Here is a 24,433-nt window from a genome sequence, read left to right on the forward strand (position 1 = left end):
ATTTTAATATTATATCATGCATATTATTTTACAAACAAATCTAAATTAGCAATATATAAAATATATTTTTTGCTGAGATTTGATGACGTGACAATTTGGCGTCGTGATTACGCAATAACATCACAACGTCATTTAGCAACTTTAAGCAACAAATCGACCATCGTTTAGCAACTTTCTCTGAAAATTAGTTGGCAACACTGCAGCAGTGAACACACACCCGGAGCAGTGGGCAGCCATTTTTTGCTGCGGCGCCCATGGAGCAGTTGGGGGTTCGGTGCCTTGCTCAAGGGCACCTCAGTCATGGGTATTGAAGGCGGAAGAGAGCGCTGTACATTCACTCCCCCCACCTACAATCCCTGCCGGTACGAGACTCGAACCTGTAACCTTTGGGTTACGAGTCCGACTCTAACCATTAGGCCACGACTTCCCCACAGGAAGTCCTCTGGTTTTAGGCACTTTTTAGTTAGTCAGGATGAGACCATGCTGGTTTAAGCTGTTAATTAATTTTTCTAAGACAAAATACATTGGACTGTTCTAAAGTAATCCAGTAATGTCTCTCTGCAGTGGCAGTAGTGGGAACCATGGCAGAGGCAGACCGACCAGGGAAGCTCTTCATCGGTGGCCTGAACACTGAAACTAGTGAGAAGGTCCTTGAAGCGTATTTCAGCAAGTTTGGCAGAATATCAGAAGGTACTTGTAGTTTTGTATTCCTTGTAGAACTGTCTTTCTGTTGTGCAAGCTTTTTTTAATACTACATTGAAATTTGTTTTAGACGAGAGCTAAAATGCTATTAAAGCATTTTGTGTACTCCCATATGTTTCCTTGTCTTTTGTAGTTCTGTTGATGAAGGATCGTGAAACGAACAAATCTAGAGGCTTTGCATTTGTAACTTACGAAAATCCTGGTGATGCAAAAGATGCGACGAGGGAAATGAATGGAAAGGTGAGTAGTAATGTGTGAAATTCAGATTTGTGAGCTGTGATGAAGCTTTGTGGCGGTGATCTATTTGAACTGATGTAATCCACAATTGTCCTCTAAGAAGTTTTGAGCTTACATGATGGATGCACACATTTGCTTGTCAGTGTGCTTGTATCTGTTTTTCTTTCTAATTTAAGAGCTACAATTTCCTAAACTTCTGTTCCTTGTTTTAGCCTCTTGATGGAAAGCCTATTAAAGTGGAACAGGCCACAAAACCTCAGTTTGAGTCTTCAGGACGCCGTGGTCCACCTCCATCACGGAGTCTGCGAGGGTCTAGGGGAACATCAAGTGGAATGCGGGGACCACCAAGCAGAGGTACCATTCAGAAGTTTTATCGCCCCCCTTTTAAGTTGTGCCATGATGACACCATTTTGATGATCTGTTTGAACTGATTGTCCTCTAAGAAGTTCTGAGCCTACAATTAATATGCATACTTGCTGCCAAAATAAATATTACCAAGATAACGTAGGTATTGTAGAACCCTTTTTTAAAGGCATGTCATCCAGAGGGCCACCACCACTGAAGAGAGGCCCCCCAGTGCGGAATGGAGGACCCCCACTCAAGAGATCTGCACACTCTGGGCCAATGGGAAGATGTGAGTTTGGTGAACACGCACAGATTTGTACTGTTAATTGTTTGAATGCATTTAACAGCGCCAATGTATTTAACTGTGCCAGTTTCCAGAGACAGGGACCCATACAGCCCTCATCCTCGCAGAGATTCTCTGATGTCACGGCGCGATGATGGTCCTCCACCTCGTGATGACCACTACAGTAGCAAAGACAGGTGGGATGATGTGCAAAAAGCATGAGTAATACAGAAACGAAGATGGGAAAATATGAATATTAGAAAAAATAATTATTTAAAAAGAAAATTGCAAGTGTTGTCTTGGTAATTAACCAGGGTGTCCGCGGTAGAGACCTGTGCAAGACGGATTTTTCAGTCTCGCTCCCGCGAGATTCTGTCCCGCGCCCGCCCTCTCCCGCAGAAATATATCTTATCTGGTCCCGCCCGCGACATTCATGTTTGGCATGGCAGAATGCCAGCAGTATCACTAAAAGCTGACATCTCAGTTAATCGCGATCTCATAAAGCGCTGTTATATCACATTAAATATATGCACAATGAATCTTCCAGTGTCTACACTGTGTTAAAATGAGAGGATTCGTGAGCAACCAATTTCAGCACAGATTCTAACTTAATCACTCACCTCTGATTGGCCATTGCGTTCCAGAAATCAACAGCTGAGTCTGATTGGCTACATTTTGCAATCCTTTAAACGCGTGTTATAAATAGAAACTATGCCTAGCTTGTGCATGTCGATCATTTTCGTGTTAATATTAGTTCTTTTTGCTTTTGCGCAACAGATAAATAACAATTTATGTTTTAGACACTTTGTTTAGATAATTTCTATTTTGCGGGAGTCCCGCAAATCGTTTTATTCTCCCGCATCCCACACACACATGAGTCTCTTCCCGCCCGCACTCGCCCATCAAGAGTTGTCCCGCACTGCACCCTGTTACGTTGGGTCCCACGGTACTCCCGCGGGAGTGCAGGTCTCTAGTCCGCGGGTCCTTAAAGTCTTAATGTCTTAACATTTTCCTAATATAAGGCCTTAAAATGTCTTAAATTCGATGGGTCTTAAATATTTTGTCTCATTACCGCTAAAATATCTTCGGTCTGACGGACCTAATGACTTTACAGTCATTGGACAGACCGAAGATTTTTTTTCTTCCTGCGGTAAGTTACTACGTCATCAGAGAGAATTGCAGTAAGTTCGCAGAATACAGAATACAAGCTCGCGCTGAGGCTCACTCTGTTTGTCTCGAGACTTCAGAACAAATTAGCGTGACGGCACACAAACTCAGAAGAAACACACTGAATGTGTTTAGTTAAAAATGTTTAGTTTATTCATAACATGATATAGTTAAGTAACACCATGACAAGTGAGCTATTTTGCTCAATATTCTCACGGCGCAAAAAAACATTCAAAACAGACTTACGTGCGCTCTTTCACTGCATGATTCAGTCTATTAAAATACATTCAGAATGATCACAAATACAAGACATGGGGGCAGAAAATGTGTATATTTTCCCACTTCATATAGTTGATCAATTTCACATGGAAGAGTGCCTTTTTTTTTTTATTTTTTTTTTTTAATTACCATATACAAATGTGATTGATTTTATTTATTTACAATAGTTCAATAAACTAGAAATTTTATTAAGAGACTTAAGTTTTAGACACCACATTGCCTGTTTTTGCGCACTTTTGCCAACAGAAATAATTCCAAACAAAGCCACAGCGCTGTTTTGCGTCTCTGAGCAACATGACGCATTTCGTTCCCGAATGAATCACTTGTTTAAATGATTCGGTTCAATCGCAATGACTCACTTATTAACAGTGACTCGCTGACACCTGCTGGCGGTTTTAATTTCACATTTAAAGTATCTTTTCACTTTTTTTAGTTATTTTAAATATCACTATTCAATGTTTCAATGTTTTGTTTAATATATGAAAACATTATTTATGCATTTGTAACTGCAGGTTAAATGCGTTCATGTCCTGCATTAAACAGCGTGTAAACGCATCTAAATGCCACTTCAGCTGCAGCCTCTGTCTGGATTGCAAAGATGAATTTTGTTGATACTGATTTAATTTGCTTGGTAACAAAGACAGAGCCTGAAAGGGGAACAGTTGCGTTACAGACACGGTGATGAAGCTGGTATGTGTTTGCAGTACACAAGCCACGGTTAAGACCGCTGACTCCACTGTGATGTGTGTCTCTCTCGCGTGCGCACACACACATAATGTGCAAAACTCCGCATTTGAACAGTCAATATCAAATACTTCAACTAACAAAACAGTAGCTGATTCAGAAGCACCAGATTGTCATAGCAAAGTCAGAATTACCTCCTCTCCTAGGTTCACGAAACGGTCGTCCATAAAATGCATTGCTGTTCTGTTGTAAGTAATCTTAAAGATTCCTAAATCCATCTAGTTTCGGAAGGCCAAATAAAGTGCTTTTGCTTTCGCCTAGAAACACACAGCGTCTCCCTGACATGGCTGCTTCAACACTAACTGCGGTTACTGAAACCACGCCGCCTTTGCGCGCACATTTGGGTGGCATTATGCTAATATTTCCACATAGTGAGGTAGATATGTGGGTGCGTGTTAGAACGAGCCGTTTTAGGGGGGCGTGGCAGAGTCTTAACTTTGATAAAGAATATCTCTTTGGTTTTGAGATTTGTCTGCAACTTCAGGGGTCTTATCTATGCACAATCAGCTTGTAACACTCCAAAGAGAAAGGAAAACGTGAAATCGCATCATATGACCCCTTTAATCTGAGTTCTGAAGACGAATGAAGCTTTTACGGGTTTGGCCTTTGTAAAGGTAAATATGCAGATTTAAGTATGTAAAAGCTGATAGAACACTGAAAATATTGCTTCAGAATAAATTGTTTACTCCACCAAAAATCTCAGCGATGCAGGGATATTTTGTATGGAATATTGTCTGCTGACATTAAGGTCACTGTATATCGTAGTAATAAATAATTTGTTTTCTTTTTAATTTATACACAATAAATATTATATGTATGTAATAAAATGTGTATTTCCATTACAGGTTTAGGTCTTAAATTTCATAAGGTGGTAAAGGTTTAAAAATAGGCCTTTGTAAAGGTAAATATGCAGATTTAAGTATGTAAAAGCTGATAGAACACTGAAAATATTGCTTCAGAATAAATTGTTTACTCCACCAAAAATCTCAGCGATGCAGGGATATTTTGTATGGAATATTGTCTGCTGACATGAAGGTCACTGTATATCGTAGTAATAAATTGTTTTCTTTTTAATTTATACACAATAAATATTATATGTATGTAATAAAATGTGTATTTCCATTACAGGTTTAGGTCTTAAATTTCATAAGGTGGTATTAAAAAGGTCTTAAATTTAACTTGTTCATGTCTGCAGAAACCCTGTTAACTGAAACATTTAAGCTTAATAGAAATATTAAACTAAGAATGACAAAAGCATATAAATTACCGTATTGACCCGAATATAAGAATGTTTTTTTCTTCTTTCTTGGTATACATCTGAAAAAACGCGGTCGTCTTATATTCAGGGTCTAGACTTTTTGAGATTTGTCTGCAACTTCAGGGGTCTTATCTATGCACAATCAGCTTGTAACACTCCAAAGAGAAAGGAAAACGTGAAATCGCATCATATGACCCCTTTAATCTGACTGGTAGCAGCCCTATAGTGTATATTGAATTTATTGATAAATTATAATAATTTGACATGAAAGATGATGCATGCATCTAAAAAGGTTTAAAAATAGGCCTTTGTAAAGGTAAATATGCAGATTTAAGTATGTAAAAGCTGATAGAACACTGAAAATATTGCTTCAGAATAAATTGTTTACTCCACCAAAAATCTCAGCGATGCAGGGATATTTTGTATGGAATATTGTCTGCTGACATGAAGGTCACTGTATATCGTAGTAATAAATTGTTTTCTTTTTAATTTATACACAATAAATATTATATGTATGTAATAAAATGTGTATTTCCATTACAGGTTTAGGTCTTAAATTTCATAAGGTGGTATTAAAAAGGTCTTAAATTTAACTTGTTCATGGTTGCAGAAACCCTGTTAACTGAAACATTTAAGCTTAATAGAAATATTAAACTAAGAATGACAAAAGCATATAAATTACCGTATTGACCCGAATATAAGAATAATTTTTTATTTTTTTTCTTGGTATACATCTGAAAAAACGCGGTCGTCTTATATTCAGGGTCTAGACTTTGACATGTCAATAATATACCCACAACAATAGGTGGCACCAAATACGCATAAAACGAGTGGGCCATGAAATACGTAATGTAACGCGTGTTGTAAAGATCGCCAGTAAAATCAAAAGAGAAGGAAAACCTTACAGCTGCATGAGTCATGACTGTCACATTAGCCTGATGGGACCAAACTCCCTTTGTGATTTTAAAACGTAAGACAGTACCCAGATTTGAAGACTACAGTAAGATTTAACTTCTACTCTTGATAAGATTTTGGCATGCTACTATTAGATAGATAGCCTAAATGTCCTAATTCAGATGGGCTACCCGTTTGTTTGTTTTTTTGTGTGTTTTTATTTTGTGATTTGTTGGTACATTTTACCAGTTTTTACCATACTTTCAAAACAATTAAAATAGGAAAAATATGCTATATGAAAATATAGACAAAATGTGTTTTACTGAGAAAAAACAATATTTGGCTTTTAAAATCAGGAAAATCTGGATCTGGAAAAAGGGGGGTTGTCTTATATTCGGGCCAATACGGTACTAAAACTCAAATTAATGAACCCTATAGGGTATAAATACACTAGAATAATATTGGTGCAGTATACCGTGTTTGTTTGTTTTTTTGTGTGTTTTTATTTTGTGATTTGTTGGTACATTTTACCAGTTTTTACCATACTTTCAAAACAATTAAAATAGGAAAAATATGCTATATGAAAATATAGACAAAATGTGTTTTACTGAGAAAAAACAAGATTTGGCTTTTAAAATCAGGAAGATCTGGAAAAAGGGGGGTTGTCTTATATTCGGGCCAATACGGTACTAAAACTCAAATTAATGAACCCTATAGGGTATAAATACACTAGAATAATATTGGTGCAGTATACCGAGACGCTCACAAGCTGTTGTTTTGCAGTTACTCCAGCCGTGACTACATGAGTTCACGGGATAGTCGAGACTATGCCCCACCACCACGTGATTACTCATACCGGGAGTATTCGGGCCATTCCAGTTCTAGAGATGACTATGGGTCAGGATCCAGAGGTTACAGGTGTGTTAACATCCTGCAATGGATGTCTGTGATGGCAGTATGAGAATCCAGCCTAACGTTTCTTTTGTTTCTTAGTGATCGTGATGGCTATGGTGGAGGACGAGAGCCCAGGGGTTACATGGATCGGCCCAGTACGGGCTCCTATAGAGATCCTTATGACAGTTACGGTAAGATTGAACCTTTAGTGTGGTGAAAAGGGTTAGGGGGGCTCCACTCAAACTGCCTGTTTTGTGCCTGGAAAGGGCTGCTTCGTGTCATTGCCAAAAAGTGGAAGCATCAAATGCGGCATCTTTTCATCCAGAGGGTTCCATCCAAAAAAAAAAAAAATCACACCAACAAGGAATCTCTTACAAGCTGTTTTTTGCCCCCCAAAAAGTTCCAGTCATTCTGGTAGCACTGTCCGAACAACCAACCGAGATCCAGTATCCAAACTACAGTCTAAATGGAATTCAGTCCAAACCAAGGAAAGTGCATTTACTCAACAATGATGTGCCAAAGGGCTCTGAGTGCGCAATTGTCAACACTGCAGTTGGGTAGATCAGGTATCTTGGCTTTAACTAGTCCCACCCATAACCCTAGAACCAAATTAGTTTTATCCTCATTTGAAAAGTTTCTAATGTTTGAGCTAGTCGTGATACAAATTTAGGGAAATGGGCACTTGACAACGCAGTATCATGCAAAGAATGTTTAAGTTAATTTTGCCAATTACATGACCCATTGACCCTGCAGGTAACTCACGCAGCGCCCCACCCTCGAGGGGTCCCCCTCCGTCCTACAGTGGGAGTGGTGGAAGCAGTCGTTATGACGACTATGGCAGCAGTTCCCGGGATGGATATGGCAGTCGTGACAGTTATCCCAGCAGTCGGAGTGACCCGTACTCCGCTAGTCATGGTGATCGTCTGGGTAGACGGGAGCGAGGGCCACCCCCTCCTCTTGAGAGAGGCTATCCTCGTGAATACAGCAGCTCGAGCCGTGGGCCGCCTCGGGGTGGTGTCCGCGGCGGTCGGGCAGATAGAGGAATGGCCCGGAACAGATACTGAGATGGACTCTGTGGAGAAACAAATAAAATGGAGAAATGATGGCTTCTCGTTGAAACGTTCAAAAGACTTTAAGATTAAAAAAGTGCCCTTTTAAACTCTGGACTTCAAGCTTCAGTTTGAAGCTGTACTCAAACTTGTGAATTTTTTTATATTTTTTATTTTTTTAGTTTGTCCTTTTTTAAATTCAAAGTTTAGTTCTTTTTTTCTTGCCCACTTCCCATTTAATGGTACTGTTGCAAATCTAAGTTTGCTCTTTTTGTATACTAGTGACTTGTTAAACCTGCAATGCCCTAACATATGGCTTTCATTTACCAATAAAGTATTTTTAATCAAAGATCTTGAGCAACAGCACTCCATTCAAGAGAATGAGAAACTATGAAGTGTAAATATCCATTCACCTCTTCAGCTTTCCATGGTGAGCAACCCCAAGTTCCACTTAATATAGATGCAAAGCAGAATATTCATGTAGGCATGATTGTTCACATTGTTGGGGACTGGGCAAATGTCACCTTTTTCCAAACTCTCTATGGGTATAGTTTTCCTCGGTGCAAATGGATCCTTCATCACAAAGCCTAAACATTGACGCCTTGCATCGACCAATCCAAAGACAACCAAAATGCAAGAAACAAATCTGCACCACAGATAAAACCTGTCAACAGCTGGTAAGCAAAGCAAACCCTTTTGTTCTGGTATAAGTCTAGTCTCTGTGGTGTTATTTTGCAGCTTGAAGGTTAGTGTAATTTCGACTTGGTTGCCCTGGCATTTTCAAATGCAATCTGAAACAATATGATTTCCATTATTAACAAACTCACTTCTGCCTTCAAAGGAGTCTGATCTCTTCCCAGCCACTGGATCACTTCAGTTTGGAAGGTCTTAGTGTCAGAATTATCAGCCAGTTCTACTGTTGCACTAAAGGAGAAAATGTCTGGATTTTTTTTCCTGCCCCTTTCAAATGAGAAATGGCCCCTTTTTTTTTTTTTTTTTTTTTTTAATAAAAGGATGTTAAGATGAATCTCCTCAGTGGATCTATATCTACAGCCAAATGTAAACCACATAGCTGCAAAACCTCTTGAAACCTCCCAGTGGAGCCCTTTTTGAAAATGTAGTAAATTCACTTGGTGTTAACAAAAAGCCAGAATGCTCTCAAGCATGCCGATTCTAGCAAAGGAGACCACGTGGAGAAAGACTGCACCCTATCAACAAACCTGGAAAACCAATCAGTTTGGGTCATTTGAGTTCTTTTGTGAAATTTTACATTTACATTTTTATTTTTATTTTGTCCCTTATGCCGAGCTACAACAGTTCGCTGATGGAAACTCTCATTGCAGGCTGAATGGAGGAAAGGGAGTTTGATGGTTATACCTTATTGCTGATCAGCACCTGTTGCCATTTGGTGATGCATGATGGTCTCGAGTAAGATGCAGGTAAGAGTAAGTCCTTAAACCACTGCAAATTAATATTTGGCGTTTTCATACAATTGCTTTTGTTTTCATCTAGATCGGAACTATCCAGGTTCTTTGGAGACTGCGGTTCATTGAGGCTGATGTTTGGATGGAGTCCTGGGCTGCTACAGATGAATTGCTTGTATTTATTTTTATTCAATAAACTATCATTTGAAATGAACTTATTTGTCGGTGTATCTTATTTAATTCCCACTATAACAGTGCTGAATTGGTTTGGTCATGTCAGTGCTCCCTGTACTACAGGCAAAAGTAATTTTCATCAAAAAACGCAGTTGAGCCATATGGAAAATTCTTGCGGCTTTCACAGTTCCTTTTGTGTCAGTGAAATGTCAAAGAGCCTTCATGTTGGTTATATGGCAGACGTCCACTGGAGAACTAAGTTGCCGGGCTGAATGGTCGTTGTAACGTCAGTGAAAAAGCAGAAGCGCGACGGATGTGGGTAGCATCTCAACACACATAGTGAGAGCTGGCGCACCAAGGGTGCTGCTAAATCTGAAAGGCCCATTGAGCATAAAAACTATGAACCCCGAGGAGCAAACTGTTACGTGGCTAATAACATTAGGCGTGCTTAATTCACCCAAAAAGAACATCGCTGATCCGGAGGAATTTCTGAAAACCTCTCTCAGAGATGGGGTCGTCCTGTGCAAGCTTGTGGAGCGAGTGCTACCTGGAGCCACCTTAAAGGTAATCGATAATATGTACATGCATGTTTGCTTGATTAAATAGTCGCAGTCTAGTGAATTAAATATTTTTATAAATGCAAATGTATCAGATACAGCCATGCGGAATTGACGGTGCGAAATTACTTGCTCTTACAAGAAACACTTTGCAATGCACTGTATTTTGTACAGATGCAATACGTTTTGAAACCATTTTCAGCTATTGTGTATTTAGCTGTGTTTGTTTATTCGGGACACACACAATTTAATCGAGATCGAGAATCGGACTTCCTGTTACATGAGAAATTGTTCCGCATTCTCACATTTTCAAAAAAGTAATGTTCTTCAAAACATGTCGATCTTCACTTTAGTATAAAACACCAAGAGCATTTGTAAAGCAATTTTCTTCTCTCGTTTGTAAAAGCCGTCTAACTATGTCAGTCAGATCTCAGATTATTGTGTCTGTTTGCATGCTGCTACATGGCACATAAGGTCGTTATTACTAGGGTGTTCAGTTTGAGTTTGTGCTGAATAAAATTCTGTTGTAATTGTTTTACTGTAAATGCTTTAATTATGGGGCGAATATATAGATCTCACTGAAGTGTATAACGAATGTGCTGATCAGTACAACAACTTGTAAAAGATCCTCCGTTTTATAGAGCTCATAAGTTTTCTTGGTTCTTGTCGTCTTCCCTTCATTTCTATTTCAAACCACTTTCCTCATTTTAACGCGCGACGCTTTCAAACGGTTATCTTGTTGAACGTATTTACATTATAGTGAATGAATCATTCTTTTGTGTCGGATCTTTTTAATGAATTGGATTAGTCGGTTCACGAAACGGCACTGAACGATTCGTGCAAAAACAAACAACTGCTTAGCGAATGGTAATGCAAATTATATTATTATGACTTTTTTACAAGCTGAAGTATTACTGCATCAAGACATATGGAATTACAGTTTGGGGGGGGAAATGTAACAAACAACAATATGCGTCTATGGCTTTATTTAAATGTTTTATTTATACCACATGGACGTCAATGCGCAAACGAATTGAATTTTGAACCGGTTCTTTGAACGGAACTGTTCGAAAGAACCGATTCGCGGAAATGAGTCGGACTTGCCATCATCACTAGTAAGCGGTCCAAGTAAAATCTTGCTGAGCAAACATCGTCACTTCCTCCAAATGTACTTTTCCTGGTGCTACAGGGCCCGATGAGATCCAGTATAGATACGGGCTGTGTGTCTGTGTAACAGGACGAAGCTGAAGCAAAGAAACAGTTTCTTAGTAAACTGAACGCCACAGATATTTAGCATGCGATACTGGACAGCAGTGGCAGGGTACAATGTGGCTCATAGGCTAGGTTGACACACACTTCAAAAAACGAGATCTTGTTGATCTCAGGTGGTTCTGTGCATTACAGTGTGCTCGAAGCAAAGTTGAGACTATTTGCATCTTTCATTGGTTTTCAGTATTCGACTGAACCCAGATGCGAAGCGGACTGCATTGCAAACATTCGAGAGTTTCTAAAAGGATGCCAGTCTCTAAAGGTTGAGGTAAGATCACATTTTTCTTTACATTTCTGTGCATGAGTGCGTTGGTATCACTCAAATGCAGCGTTTTTGCTTATAAAGGGTCATGCCTTTGAGAAATACAGCTGAGTGTGTATTAATATGCGGCCTGCAGGCTGAAGATCTCACTCTTTTAGGTAGTAACTAGATCTCAAATAGCCTAAATCAGTTATATAGTGTATATGTATGAAAATACATTTCAGATAAAGCTGTATTTATAAGCATTGATTTTATGCAGGAATGATTTACTTAACATAGTCTTCATCATTTATTAAGAGATAATATATTGAATAATTTATATTAAGTATTTATGCAGAGTACTTCTTCCTTCAGCCCAACTGTTTTAGTGTAGCTCTCCCTGAGGGCAAGCACATAAATAGCAGGGTTTAGTTTTGGTTTTGCACATGTGATCTTAAAATATGCCAGTAAACAAGATTGCACATAATACTAGCTCTTTCGCATATGCATTTCATTTATTATGGTTATTATGGTCTTGACCTGCAGCAGCATTACAGATCTCTCAAGATGATGTTCAGGAATTATAACTGTCACAGTAAACACTAGGGATGCACCGATATGAAAATTTTGGCCGATACCGATAACCGATTATTCTTTATTTTTGAAAGCCGATAACCGATATGTTGGCCGATAAATCTATATCCAAATTGTTATATACTTTTTGAGAGCCTGATTACAAAAAAGGTCTCATCATTAAAAGCCACATCCCAAACACTTCAACATAAGCAGCCTAGTTTGAACGGTGTACGTTTTAAAAATATTTTTACTCTCCCATTACCAAATTTAGTCATAAAAAAGCCTTACAAATAAATAAAATTATGCATAAATAATGCAAACAAGTCACTGGACATCATTACACATGTAAAGAATCAAAATGAATGCGCCACAGATCAATAAAACGGAATAGCCTCTGCACGGACAATAATTAAATGATTTTAATTACTAAACCATATTGTTGATGAAAATAATAAGAGAACAATACAAGTGGTTGTTGTTATTAATAATATATCAATGATTTTGAAAAAGTAACAAATTAATACCACTGTTTTAAATAGCAGCCGTTGAGCTGCGCGTGCTGAAGCTGAAGAGCTGAATGAACATGGTAAACTGAAGCGTTTTGCTGGCAGCTTATTTAACTCAAGGAAATGCATCCTGAGATTAATATTAATACAACATAAACATAATATTATAACTTATATATGTACAAAATGATGCAGTTATTGCGTGCTATAGTCAGAATGTGTGATCCTGTTGTGGATGCGCTCTTCCCATATCAACGCGCTGAAACACGGCAACTAAACCCAAAGAATTCCCAACGTTTTATTATAATAATGTTCTCATTAGAATGTTATATACACGACATTCCCAATCATAGTTATTAATGTTGTGCACTGCTGTTTGAGCTGCGTGTGCTGAGCTAAAGATGATCACCGGTAAACTGAAGCGCTCTTTTAACTTAACCAAACGCATTCTATATGAGATAAATCAGATATACATCAAATAAACACAATATTACAATGTACAATTGCACAAAAGGCTGCAAACGAACAGCACGCATCTGAAGTGTCTCTGAAGGAAATAATGCATTATTTATCGGCTATAAGATATCGGCCAAATTTTCTTATCAGGCCGATACCGATAACAGAAAAAATGAGCCGATATGGGCCGATACCGATATGGTGGCCGATATATCGTGCATCCCTAGTAAACACTGTCAGTCTGCAAGGTCAATTACTGACACAGACTAACTATGATGCCATACCCTCTGCAATGAGGGTATGGTAATAAAACTATGATCAAAATCTGGTTATAGAGTGATAGACTGTGCATATATAGTGAACATGACTCCTTAGCACCGTGTTACTTGGTTATATGTAATGTTTGGGTTTGATTTAAAGCTAGTGAGCTTGCTAATAGAGTTTTTTTTTTACCTTTATTGAAATAGTTTCACTTTTTATGGTTGAAACCTATTTATAGGAGTATGAATTGAACATCTTGCCACTGAACTGTTCAGAAGGCTAGTGGTAGACTGATATGGGGTTTTTAATAGTCTATACAGATATGCGCTAATGCGAGCAAATGAGATGAGATTGATAAAATGCTGGCTATGCATGGACATTGCTCTCTGCGAATTTTGAGACTGACACCAGGCAGAGTGACCACTGTTAACTGGCCATTCGGCACAATTAGTGGCCAATGCTGATGAATTAATCATATCTATGAATATCTGCTAAAGAAAATTGAATCAACTCAACTTGCTTGTGTAATGCTGTGATCTTTGGCTAGACTACGTTACTCAGCAGCACAAATGATTGCTGTTCTCTCCTATAATTTGTGGTGATGCTGTAAAGCAGCAGTATGAAGCTGGACAAGGAGGGCTGAGGGTGAGAGTTACTGGGAATAGATGGTGATATACCTTAAAATATGGTTATCAGTATAAATGTTCAAGTATAGTTTCTGTCACAGTTATGCCACTGTTTCCTGTGATGCTGAATTTATGGTACGGCATAAATTCATGTTTACCTGATTTGTAAATGTAATTTTGGAGTCTGAACTTGATTAGATCAAAAGAATGCACATGTCCAGTCTTCGAGAATTGCACACAAAAATAAAAACTCTACGTGCCAGGGTAGTCCAACAGATGACTCATTTGAACCACTTTTAATGATTCATTTTTAACTAAGCAGGTTTTATTTTTATTTTATTGCATTTTATTCTGCATTACTTGTCTGCTGTATTCTTCACAGCTGTTACTGAATCAACATCTGACTCACTAACCTAACTGCTTCAATTTAATTTAAGTCAGATTTTATTAGGTCTACCATAACTTTGGAAGTTATTAAAGGTAAAAATATTCCATTAAAAAAATATTTATATATATAATCGTTTTATGTATACATATTCATTATCAACCAAAATTTTAAGAATATACTCATATAAATGTTTGCTTATATCTATTTTTAAGAAAGCTCTTTGAAAGTCCCAATGGGACTTATGGGCATATGGTTGATGCAAGTCATGTGACTAGACAGAGAAGCCAGTCGCATAACTTTCACTTCTCCTTTTAAATTAGCTGAAAACGAGAAGTATCGTAACACAAGCTAAAGCTTGATATGAATAAATTACTAATGAGAGAGAAATGCAAATAGCAAATGCCCCAAAGAAAATGGTAAATGTAATCTTAAAACTGCACTGACTGTTCATCGTGTTGCAGCCTCCATAGCAAAACAGTGCTCAGCAAATAAAAAGACAGATGCTTCTTGCATTGCTGTGTAAACGCTATTATGTTTTATTTAAAACATGAAACCATATCCTTAGCAAGAAAGGGGATAGCTGTCTGTACCCAGTGTCTGACAGGGCCTGTAGACCAGACGCCAAACCAGCATCTCAAAATGTGGGTCACATTGAAGTTGTTTTTTCTAACCATTGAAGTTTTTTAACAGGGCTCTTTATAGTGGTGTCATAATGAAATGATATAGATCAATGCATCGATTAGATGAGATGTGAGATATCTTTTATGATTAATTTTATATATTGTTTAAAAAACTAAAGTGTGTTTTTGTTGTGGATGTCCCAATTGGGATACAGGATTTTCAGGGAGTTCAATTAAATTGTCATGTCATATTTTGGTTGCATTTGTAATAAAAATGTAACCGGTTGTGTAAAATATGCACATAATATCATGATATCAATATATTGATCACAGGCCCCTGAATCTAATCAAACTGTTATCGCGAATATCATATTGCAAAATTGCTGGCTAAGAGAATATATGTCAGATCATATCATGATATAAAATGATTTATACCCATATTTTTTTATGCATAGATGAAACCCGACTCCTCTCTGATTTCTGATCTACTTCTGCTGCTTCTGCTTCTGACATTGTCTGTGGGCAGTTTTTCTTGTATTTGACTAATGTCTTTCTCTTAGGGCTTTGATCCAGAAAGCTTATATACTGGGGAGAACTTCAACAAGGTTCTGTCAACACTCTCAGCAATAAACATCGCCACTCAAGGTAATTCATGATGTTATGGACATGTATTATTCACTGATATTCCATGCCTTTTCCCTCCTTGAGTACTGTAGGCATCAGCTTTGTCTTCTCATTAGGGATGTAACGATTCATTCAACTCACGATTTGATTCGATTCACAATTTTTTTTTTAACAAAATGAGATTTAAGACAAATTATAAATTAAATGTTTCCTTTTATTATTGCTTGGACAAATACTGTACGTTTCTCTGTGAAATTAAAATATACCACTATAATAATATACTAATATAGTACTTGTAAATTATTGCTCTTTTGTTGGTTTTGATTGCTTCTATTGTCCTCATTTGTTAATCGCTTTGGATAAAAGCGTTTGCTAAATAACAAAATTTAAATATAATGTAAATGTAAATAACAAAACTTTTTTTTTTCATTTAAAACAAGCCCCAAATCAAATAAATAAGTAACACAAATAAAATAAATCTCTTCATGTAAACAAAATAAGGCTTTGTCTGTGCTCTTTCCATTTAAAATTAGAGGCAACTAGGGTTGTGACAGTGAGGAAATTTTCCCACCGGTTAATCGACGTGTGACAACACCGGTAATACCGGTATCACTGCGGGGGCGGGGCGTTCCCTGTTTCCCTTGCTTTCCTTCGCTTTTAAATAGCTTGTAAAAGCGGCGTGTGCATTTTACTTTCACTTTGAAATAGCGGCAATTCGGCATAAAGCAATTGTTCGTTTTTAGTTCGTTTTAATTTTCCCTCTTTTCCTCGCTTTCCGTCGCTTTTAAATAGCTTAAAAGCGCCGTGCGCGTTTTACTTTCACTTTTGAATTGGTGGCAGTTAGGCGTCAATTGCTTGAAGGCAACAACAAAATATCTATGTGGAAATATTAGCATAATGTGCACGCAAAGAAAGAAGGCGTGGTTTCAGTAACCGCAGTTAGTGTTGAAGTAGCCATGTCAGGGAGACGCTGTGTGTTTCAGTGCGAAAGCAAAAGCACTTTATTTGGCCTTCCGGAAGTAGATGCATTTAGGAATCTTTAAGATTACTTACAACAGAACAGCAATGATTTTATGGACGAACGTTTCGTGAACCTAGGAGAGGAGGTAATTCTGACTTTGCTGACATTCTGGCACTTCTGAATCAGCTACTGTTCTGTTATTAGTTGAAGTATTTGCTATTGACTGTTCAAATGCAGAGTTTTGAGAGAGAGAGAGAGCGAGAGAGAGAGAGAGGTCACGGTCACGGTCACGGTGGAGTCAACTGTCTTAACCGTGGCTTGTGTACTGCAAACACATACCAGCTTCATCACTGTGTCTGTCACGCAACTCTGTTCCCCTTTCGGGCTCTGTCTTTACATTTATTTTGAATTTATGGTATGGGGCGTTACATTTCCGACGTGTTCGGGTCAGCACTGGGTCACTGGGTCAGCTGGCCAATCAGAGCAGACTGCGTTTGTCGGAAGGAGGTACTTTGTAGAAAATGAAGCGTTTGAGAGAAGCGGGGCATAGAGGACCTATAATAATGTACAGTATTTGAAAAATAATGTGTTTTTTGAACATTAAAGCATGTCAACATATTCTGTTACACCAAATACACAAAATAATGATCTTTTAAAAAGCATCATATGACCCCTTTAACAAAACAAATACACCATGCTATAGGGCAGGCTATGCCTAATATAAAATAACCATTTTTTTCAGTGTCAGATGATCCTTCAGAAATCATTCTAATATACTGATTTGGTTCTCAAGAAATATTTCTTATTATTATCAATGTTGAAAACAGTTGTTCTGCTTAATATTTTTGTGGAAAGCATGATGCTATTTTTTTCACAGGATTCTTTAATGAGTTCAAAAGTATAGCATTAATTTGAAATATAAATCTTTTGTAGCATTATAAATATCTTTACTGGCACTTGTGATTAATACATCCTTGCTAAATAAAAGTTTTAAAATATCAAAATATTATGAATGATAGTGTGTATGTATATAGAAGTCATGCAGTGTTTTGTTTTATAATCTATTATTATTATTATTAATAATATTTCTTACTATTAAGAAGGTATTTCTTATTATTAAGGTATTCTTAAAAAAAATCACGTTTTGTATTACACAAAATCAGATCAATGTTATGCTGAATACAAAATGTTTAGTATGTTATGCTAATATAAAATAACCAATAACTTACATAAAGTTTAAATAGGTATACAAAACTGGAAATAGGCCAAGTAAACATGTATAATATATAACCAAATAAATAAGAAACGTAGAACGTTTATTAGCAAAACGAGTAATAAAGCTTGGAGGCACGGCATACACCTTGATGTCAAATAAAATAAATAAATGACACAAAGTTTAAATAAAGTAAAATTCAGCAAACAATTTATAACCAATTAAATAAGAAACAAATGTTTAAAAAAACGTCCAAAATCACCTTAGATAAATGGCAAAAACTGGCTTTTCAAAATCCAAAATATTGCCAAACAGGCGCTTTTGCATTTCGTTTCGAAACTAAATCATCCGCGATCGTCTTGTCTGTCTCACCTCACCTCACTCTTCTTGTCAGTCAGCTCGACTCACTCTCTGAAGAAATTAAATCTGATCATGCAACTGTCGTTCGGCACGCTGCATTGAGCAGCCGCGTTCAGTTTTTAATTGTAGTGTCTGTTCTTTTACTGTACTAAAAGATTTTTATTTCTATAAAAAATCTAAACGACGGTGGGGGTCGGTGACGCGGTGGGCAAGTGACGTAACCGGTGTTGCAGCTTAACACCGGTATCACCGTCTATCGCGGCAAGCCTAGAGGCAACCACTGCATTTTAATCATGATCCAAACAAAGATGCTGCATACATGCAACATGAGCAGTTTTTAATCTAAATTACATTGTATACTTTCGAAATTTGAAGCAAAAACAGAATGATTTCACTTCAGTTTTGTGAAACTATACATAAAAAATATCTGCATGAAACAGAAACAGCAGACGAGCTGAATGAGACGCAGATGCACTCTCTGCCAGCAGGTGGCGCTTAAAGCGTTTTCTTGGTTTCCGCTGTAAACAAAGCAGCGCTGCACTTATGAACTTTAATATGCGTTATACAGAGGCAAAAGGAAAATAAAAATACCATCGAAAGACAGTAAGTTCCCCTCAGACATACATTCATATAAACTCCTACACCTAATTGAATCGCGATTTGTTTAGCATCTCATCCCTACTTCTCATTGGTGAGTTTCTTCTGAAGTCAAGTCAAATTAAATTTTTTTATTGCGCTTTATACAATAGAGAAAGTTTCAATGCAGCTTCACAGTATTAAACAGTAAAGTAACAGAATCAATGATGCAAACATCAAAAATGAGGCAAATCCCAATTCTGCTACAAAGAAGCTGCCTGTAGCAAGTCAATAGTGTGATTCTTCAGCTCCAGACAGTTCAGTGTTGGTTCAATTCAATAACTGTGTGAAGTTCAATTCAGCGATAAGCAGCTCTGCTGAAGACAGTAGTGTTGTTTTTCTGCTTGAATCAGTTCAATGTTGATTCAGTTCAGTTCAATAACAGTGTCAATGTTGCCAAATTCATCAGTTACAAAAAAATGTGATTCAGCTATAAAGCAGATGACAATAAAACAGAAGACAAAACATTAGGAGAAACCAGGCTTAGTCAGGGGAACAGTTCTTCTCTGGCCTATATAGCCTGAATTTGTTAACACCAAGTTACAGTCATGTTAACACTTATGAGGATTTTGCTAGGCAGAGCAGACAGTCTAACACAAGGCTTGCACACAACAGCGTGTGTTCAAGACATTTTTAGAAAATTAGGCCCTGATGGTCATTTATACACTACAGAGAATGTCTCTGTTTACAAGTTGGATGATAAGCACTCAATAATCACTCAGTGTTATGGTTCTGGTGGAAATGAGCCATATCTTTCCTGTTGCGTGTTCCCTTAAAACCTGTTGCTACAACAGTCCTCCTCCATCCCGCTAGCATCAGCGAGTTTTGTTTTTCTAAGTAGGGATAATGATTTGATTCTTAAGTGGTTCAGTAAACGTATTTTAATTCCATTATTAGTTGAAGTTCATTTTTAGAAGCCTGTGAATATGGTTGGGATAGATATCACATGCCCATGCACGTTTATCTCAGTGAAATGCACAGTAGGCCTTTTAATTCAGTCGAAGAGTGCAGTAAACATGAGATACAGATTGCATTTTTCTCAGGATGAGGATGACTGACCTCTTGTATTTGCTCTGTGGATGTCAAGAGGTGATTTGTCTGGGGTCGTACCCACATCTGTGTCTTTCAGCTGCAGCTGCTCTCAGCTACTGGAGGCAACAGACAGTTGCTTTTTGTTGGGCCTGTCCGGGTGGCTGACTGCATCTGCATAAGCATGCGGAATCCATGAGGCATGTAGTTATTCTCAGGTTTTGCTTCCTTGTCATGTTTCCCTGTGGCTGTTGCCTTTAGAGGAGAGTGTGTCCGCCTTGTTATTGCGCAAGTCTTCCTCAAGTCCCATAGGACTGTTTCACAACCGTTTTACACATCAGCCGATCTTGATTTACCACTTTCTGCAGACAGGTTCCTTGAAGGCATAGTTTACCAATATTTATATCTGTACACAAGATGTTTTTTGTTGTCGTTGTTGCTTTTCTTGGATCAAAATAGTTAAAACAGTAATTTTATGAAATATTATTGCAATTTAAAATAAAAGCTTTCAATTTTTTTCTGTTTCAGTGTCAGATGATCCTTCAGAAATCATTCTAATATACTGATTTGGTTCTCAAGAAATATTTCTTATTATAATCAATGTTGAAAACAGTTGTTCTGCTTAATATTTTTGTGGAAAGCATGATGCTATTTTTTTCACAGGATTCTTTAATGAGTTCAAAAGTATAGCATTAATTTGAAATAGAAATCATATTATACATTATAAATATCTTAACTGGCACTTTTGATTAATACATCCTTGCTGAATAAAAGTTTTAAAATATCAAAATATTATGAATGATAGTGTGTATGTATATAGAAGTCATGCAGTGTTTTGTTTTATAATCTATTATTATTATTAATAATATTTCTTACTATTAAGAAGGTATTTCTTATTATTAAGGTATTCTTAAAAAATCACTTTTTGTATTACACAAAATCAGATCAATGTTATGCTGAATACATTTCATGTTCCTGTGGCATTGCGTTAGCAGCGCAAAGGGTTGTGGGTTCGATTCCCAGGGAACACACATACTGGTAGAAAGTGTATAGCCTGAATGCACTGTAAGTCGCTTTGGATAAAAGCGTCTGCTAAATGCATTAATTATTTAATTATTTATTTTAAATTATTTCAAGAATTTTCATTTTTGAGTAAATTACCTCTTCAGCAAGCTTGAGTTGGTGGGTCGTTTGTCATTCCAAACAACACTCCTCTCTTATTTATCTAAATTATTATGGAATCTTGTTTACTCTTGGTCCGACTTTAAATGTTTGCAAATAGCCTTGCAAGCTCTATATTAAAGTAAGATTAAAGTGATGTGTTAATTCTTAAGAATGACTCACTAATGAGAGCAGATTAAGTGGGGGCAGATTGATTTGACTGGATTTGTGTTAAAACGATCTATATGATGAAACTCTGAGGGTTTCACTCTGAAGTGTGCTTAAGACATAGAGAAGACGTTCCCTCGCCTGGCCTTATCTGGGTTCTCTGTTGTGTTGGCTGAGGAACACTTGGAGCAGGTTCACACATACTGTTTGTACGCCGTGGGTGTTCGGAAAGAGCCTGCCGTGAAATCCAACAGACATGCTGAGCTTTTATTGTGTAGATGGAGCGAAGTGTGAGTCAGTGAAGAGCCCCAGAGGCCCCTGCAGCGCTGGAGATCTGTCAGGACCCAGTGTGCAGCAAACGGGACACCTGACTGTTTTCTTCTATTGCTAAATACTACATGTCTCCTCATTCCTTATCTCCCTCTATTGATGAAAGACAGATTGCTCATAGCAAATTAATATGAGCTAATCATGGTCTGCTGAGAGTTGATGTGAGTACGCAGTGTAGTTTTTGTACATTTTTGTGACTAAATAGCATGTTTCAGGGTTTCAGGCCTTACTTTGGTTAGGCTAGAGCACACATTATGTCTATAGGCTGTGATTTCTCTTTGATACTTGTCGTCATACATTGGAGAGTATGTGTCTGGCTGCTTTCAGCAGTTGTTTGTTGTGACCCCTATGCAAGTACATTGAACTGTGGGCTATTGGCGGTTTAACATCACACACATGACAGAATTATGAATGGGTGAGTGAGTGCTCTAATTGGGATGTTTAAAGATCACAGAGTGACCTGGCTTGACTCTATATTACATTTAGAGTCCATTTTACATGCCCCTGGTGTAATGCATAGCTAACATTTTTGTCAGTTGCGCTGAATTTTGCAAAGTGTTAGCTAATGGAATTTGGAATGACTATCATGTTCATTTGACTATCATGTTGAAAAATAAAGTACAGAGAGTAATATTGTGAAATGCTATTACAATTTAACATTTTGAATGATGGCAAAGCAGAATCTTCAGCGGCACATGATCCTTCAGAAATCATTCCAATATGATGATTTGCTGCTCAAGAAACATTATTATTATTATTATTTTTGATCAAACAGTTGTGCTGCTTAATAATTTTGTGGAAAAGGATTTTATGATTATTAGAGATTCCAAAAGAACCGTATTTATTCGAAATAGAAATCTTTTGGAACATTATAAATGTCTTTACTGTCACTTTTGATCAATTTAATGCATCCTTGTTAAAAAGAAAATTATTATTGATTAAAAAACTGACCCCAAACCTACAGTAGTGTATGTTGCTTATTAATAGTAGTATGAATTCTTATGCCCCTAATGTTAGATGTGGTTAAACAAATCTGGACACCTCATGACGTGTTGTGACATTAAATCATATATCATGAAGTAATTTGAATCTCACACTGTATGAAAAATCAAAGATAGCAACATTTGCTACTGCTACTTCATATTTTTATGCATGTCATTAATCTATTTCTCAAGTGTAATAGGTCACGCTGTACTGAAATGAAGAGTACACTGGTATAGAATCATTGAACTGCAGACTCAGCCCTCAGTAATCTTGTTCAGGACTTTCTGTATATCCATATCAGTAAACCTATAATCCAGTGATAACCCACAAATCTACTGCTCTCAGCAAGTGAGAAATGCTATCAGTTCTAAACGTTATTTTCTGTATTTTTTAAACTTCTCTTTTATTTTCTTATTGTATCCAGATTGTACCCCTACTAGATCATGTCCACTGTCCAGTGCCTCTGCTCCTAGCCTGTCAACCCCTTCACAAGCCGTTCCCACCTTAAAGTCCAGCAGGTCTTTACGGAGGCAGTCAAAAGCTGTGGTAAGAAATCTGAACAGTGCCATAAATGCTGGTAACAGTTGGTCTTTTATGTCAACAAATCGTTCTTGAAAGAGAGTTCAATTCAAAGAATTCAAAATTTGAAGAATTCAATCAATTCCATTTTTTTCAGTTAATGCCAAAACAGCAAAAAAAAGACAGATTAATCTTAAACTTAATACCAGTTTATTGGAAGGCTTTTTAGAAAATTTTGGAAGATTTGAGCTTAATGGGGTCACTTCCCCTATACTGTAAAGAAACACTTCAGACTATCAAGGAACATGAATATGCAAATTACCCTAATAAGATTACCAATTACAATGCATTCTGCATGAAGACAGTCATTTTAATTAATTGCTCATATTTACTGCTCTATTATATTTATAAGATTATTGTTATAACCTCATAACATGTATAATATTTAATGAATAATGTGAATAATAAAAATTTTGCCACTCGGTACTTAAATATATTTTATAATAAAGATGTTGAAAAAACTCATTAATTACACAGGTTTCTGTAATTACTCACAGATAATCGACCCTAATATTGAAATGTGTAATCATAAACATTTTCACATTATTGAAACATACACAAATTATTGTGGAAACATAAAGACAGTATTTTAAATATTTGCCATTTTAAATAATTGTTTAATGGTATTATACCCATTCAATATTACAGTACAATTGAAAGCCAAGCCTAAACTGCAGATTATCAGATGGTTTTATTTATCATTTATTAACAATTTCAGAACATTAAAAATATTATAACCGCTTTTAAGTGACTTTAAAACAATATTTGCATAAACCAATTATAATAAATGTGACATTTAGCTGCGTATGTTTATATTTCTGTCCCTATCAATACTCAGTTTGAATGAGAGCTGAGAGACAAGTTAATCTTGCACATTATTTATTTTTCACAATAAATAATAAAATCACCAGATGCTGTGTTAATTATGTTTAACACAATAAACAGCAAAAATTAACACAGTTTCCCAGCCCTAATAATTTTATGTTACAACTTGCTTTCCATAGACTGCTTATCGTCATTGTCTAGGATCTTAATATTTTCTCAAGGCCTTCAATATTTACTTCTAGATGTGAATAGATGACAATTTTTGGTGTAGACATTTGGCATGCAGAAATTAGAGTGTTGTTGTGATCACCATTAAAATCATCATTAAAGTAACACCGAATACTGCATGCTGAAGTTCTTCACCTGTTGCTGTTGTGTCCAGGAAATGTCGGAGAATGGAGGGGGTGGGCAGCTGGTGGTCAAGGCACGTTTCAATTTCAAGCAGAACAATGAGGACGAGCTGTCTTTCAGCAAGGGTGAGCTGATCCATGTCACCCGCCAGGAGGAAGGTGGATGGTGGGAGGGGACCCTTAATGGCAAAACCGGCTGGTTCCCTAGCAATTACGTCCGAGAGGTCAAGCCATGTGGTGAGTGGGCAATCCAAGATATTCTC

General features: G+C 37.1%; 2 protein-coding genes across 3 annotated transcripts in view; both read left to right on the plus strand.

Moving 5' to 3' along the window:
- Nucleotides 1-9,462, plus strand: part of LOC107560625 (RNA-binding motif protein, X chromosome-like) — an 11,499-nt gene extending 2,037 nt beyond the window's left edge. Inside the window, exons 2-10 of one of the 2 annotated variants that reach the window (XR_001605751.1) lie at nt 565-690; nt 836-942; nt 1,152-1,293; nt 1,457-1,573; nt 1,656-1,764; nt 6,693-6,827; nt 6,903-6,994; nt 9,196-9,291; nt 9,365-9,462. Coding sequence is in view for 1 of the 2 variants with exons in the window: in XM_016244859.1 (XP_016100345.1) it covers nt 582-690; nt 836-942; nt 1,152-1,293; nt 1,457-1,573; nt 1,656-1,764; nt 6,693-6,827; nt 6,903-6,994; nt 7,557-7,867 (1,122 nt within the window). In the remaining variant the exon portion in view is untranslated. Of the gene's footprint in view, nt 1-564; nt 691-835; nt 943-1,151; nt 1,294-1,456; nt 1,574-1,655; nt 1,765-6,692; nt 6,828-6,902; nt 6,995-7,556; nt 8,842-9,195; nt 9,292-9,364 lie in introns of those variants that run through there. The other variant, XM_016244859.1, reaches the window with a different exon arrangement.
- A 307-nt stretch (nt 9,463-9,769) lies between these two features.
- arhgef6 (Rac/Cdc42 guanine nucleotide exchange factor (GEF) 6) overlaps nt 9,770-24,433 on the plus strand; it is a 30,951-nt gene continuing 16,287 nt past the window's right edge. The window contains exons 1-5 of the mRNA XM_016245707.1: nt 9,770-10,014; nt 11,461-11,544; nt 15,511-15,595; nt 22,841-22,962; nt 24,203-24,407. Of these exons, the coding sequence (XP_016101193.1) occupies nt 9,850-10,014; nt 11,461-11,544; nt 15,511-15,595; nt 22,841-22,962; nt 24,203-24,407 (661 nt within the window). The 5' untranslated portion in view covers nt 9,770-9,849. The remainder of the gene's footprint in view (nt 10,015-11,460; nt 11,545-15,510; nt 15,596-22,840; nt 22,963-24,202; nt 24,408-24,433) is intronic.

This window comes from Sinocyclocheilus grahami, unplaced genomic scaffold (assembly GCF_001515645.1).
Source record: "Sinocyclocheilus grahami isolate Dianchi unplaced genomic scaffold, SAMN03320097.WGS_v1.1 scaffold23.1, whole genome shotgun sequence".
NCBI lineage: Eukaryota > Metazoa > Chordata > Actinopteri > Cypriniformes > Cyprinidae > Sinocyclocheilus > Sinocyclocheilus grahami.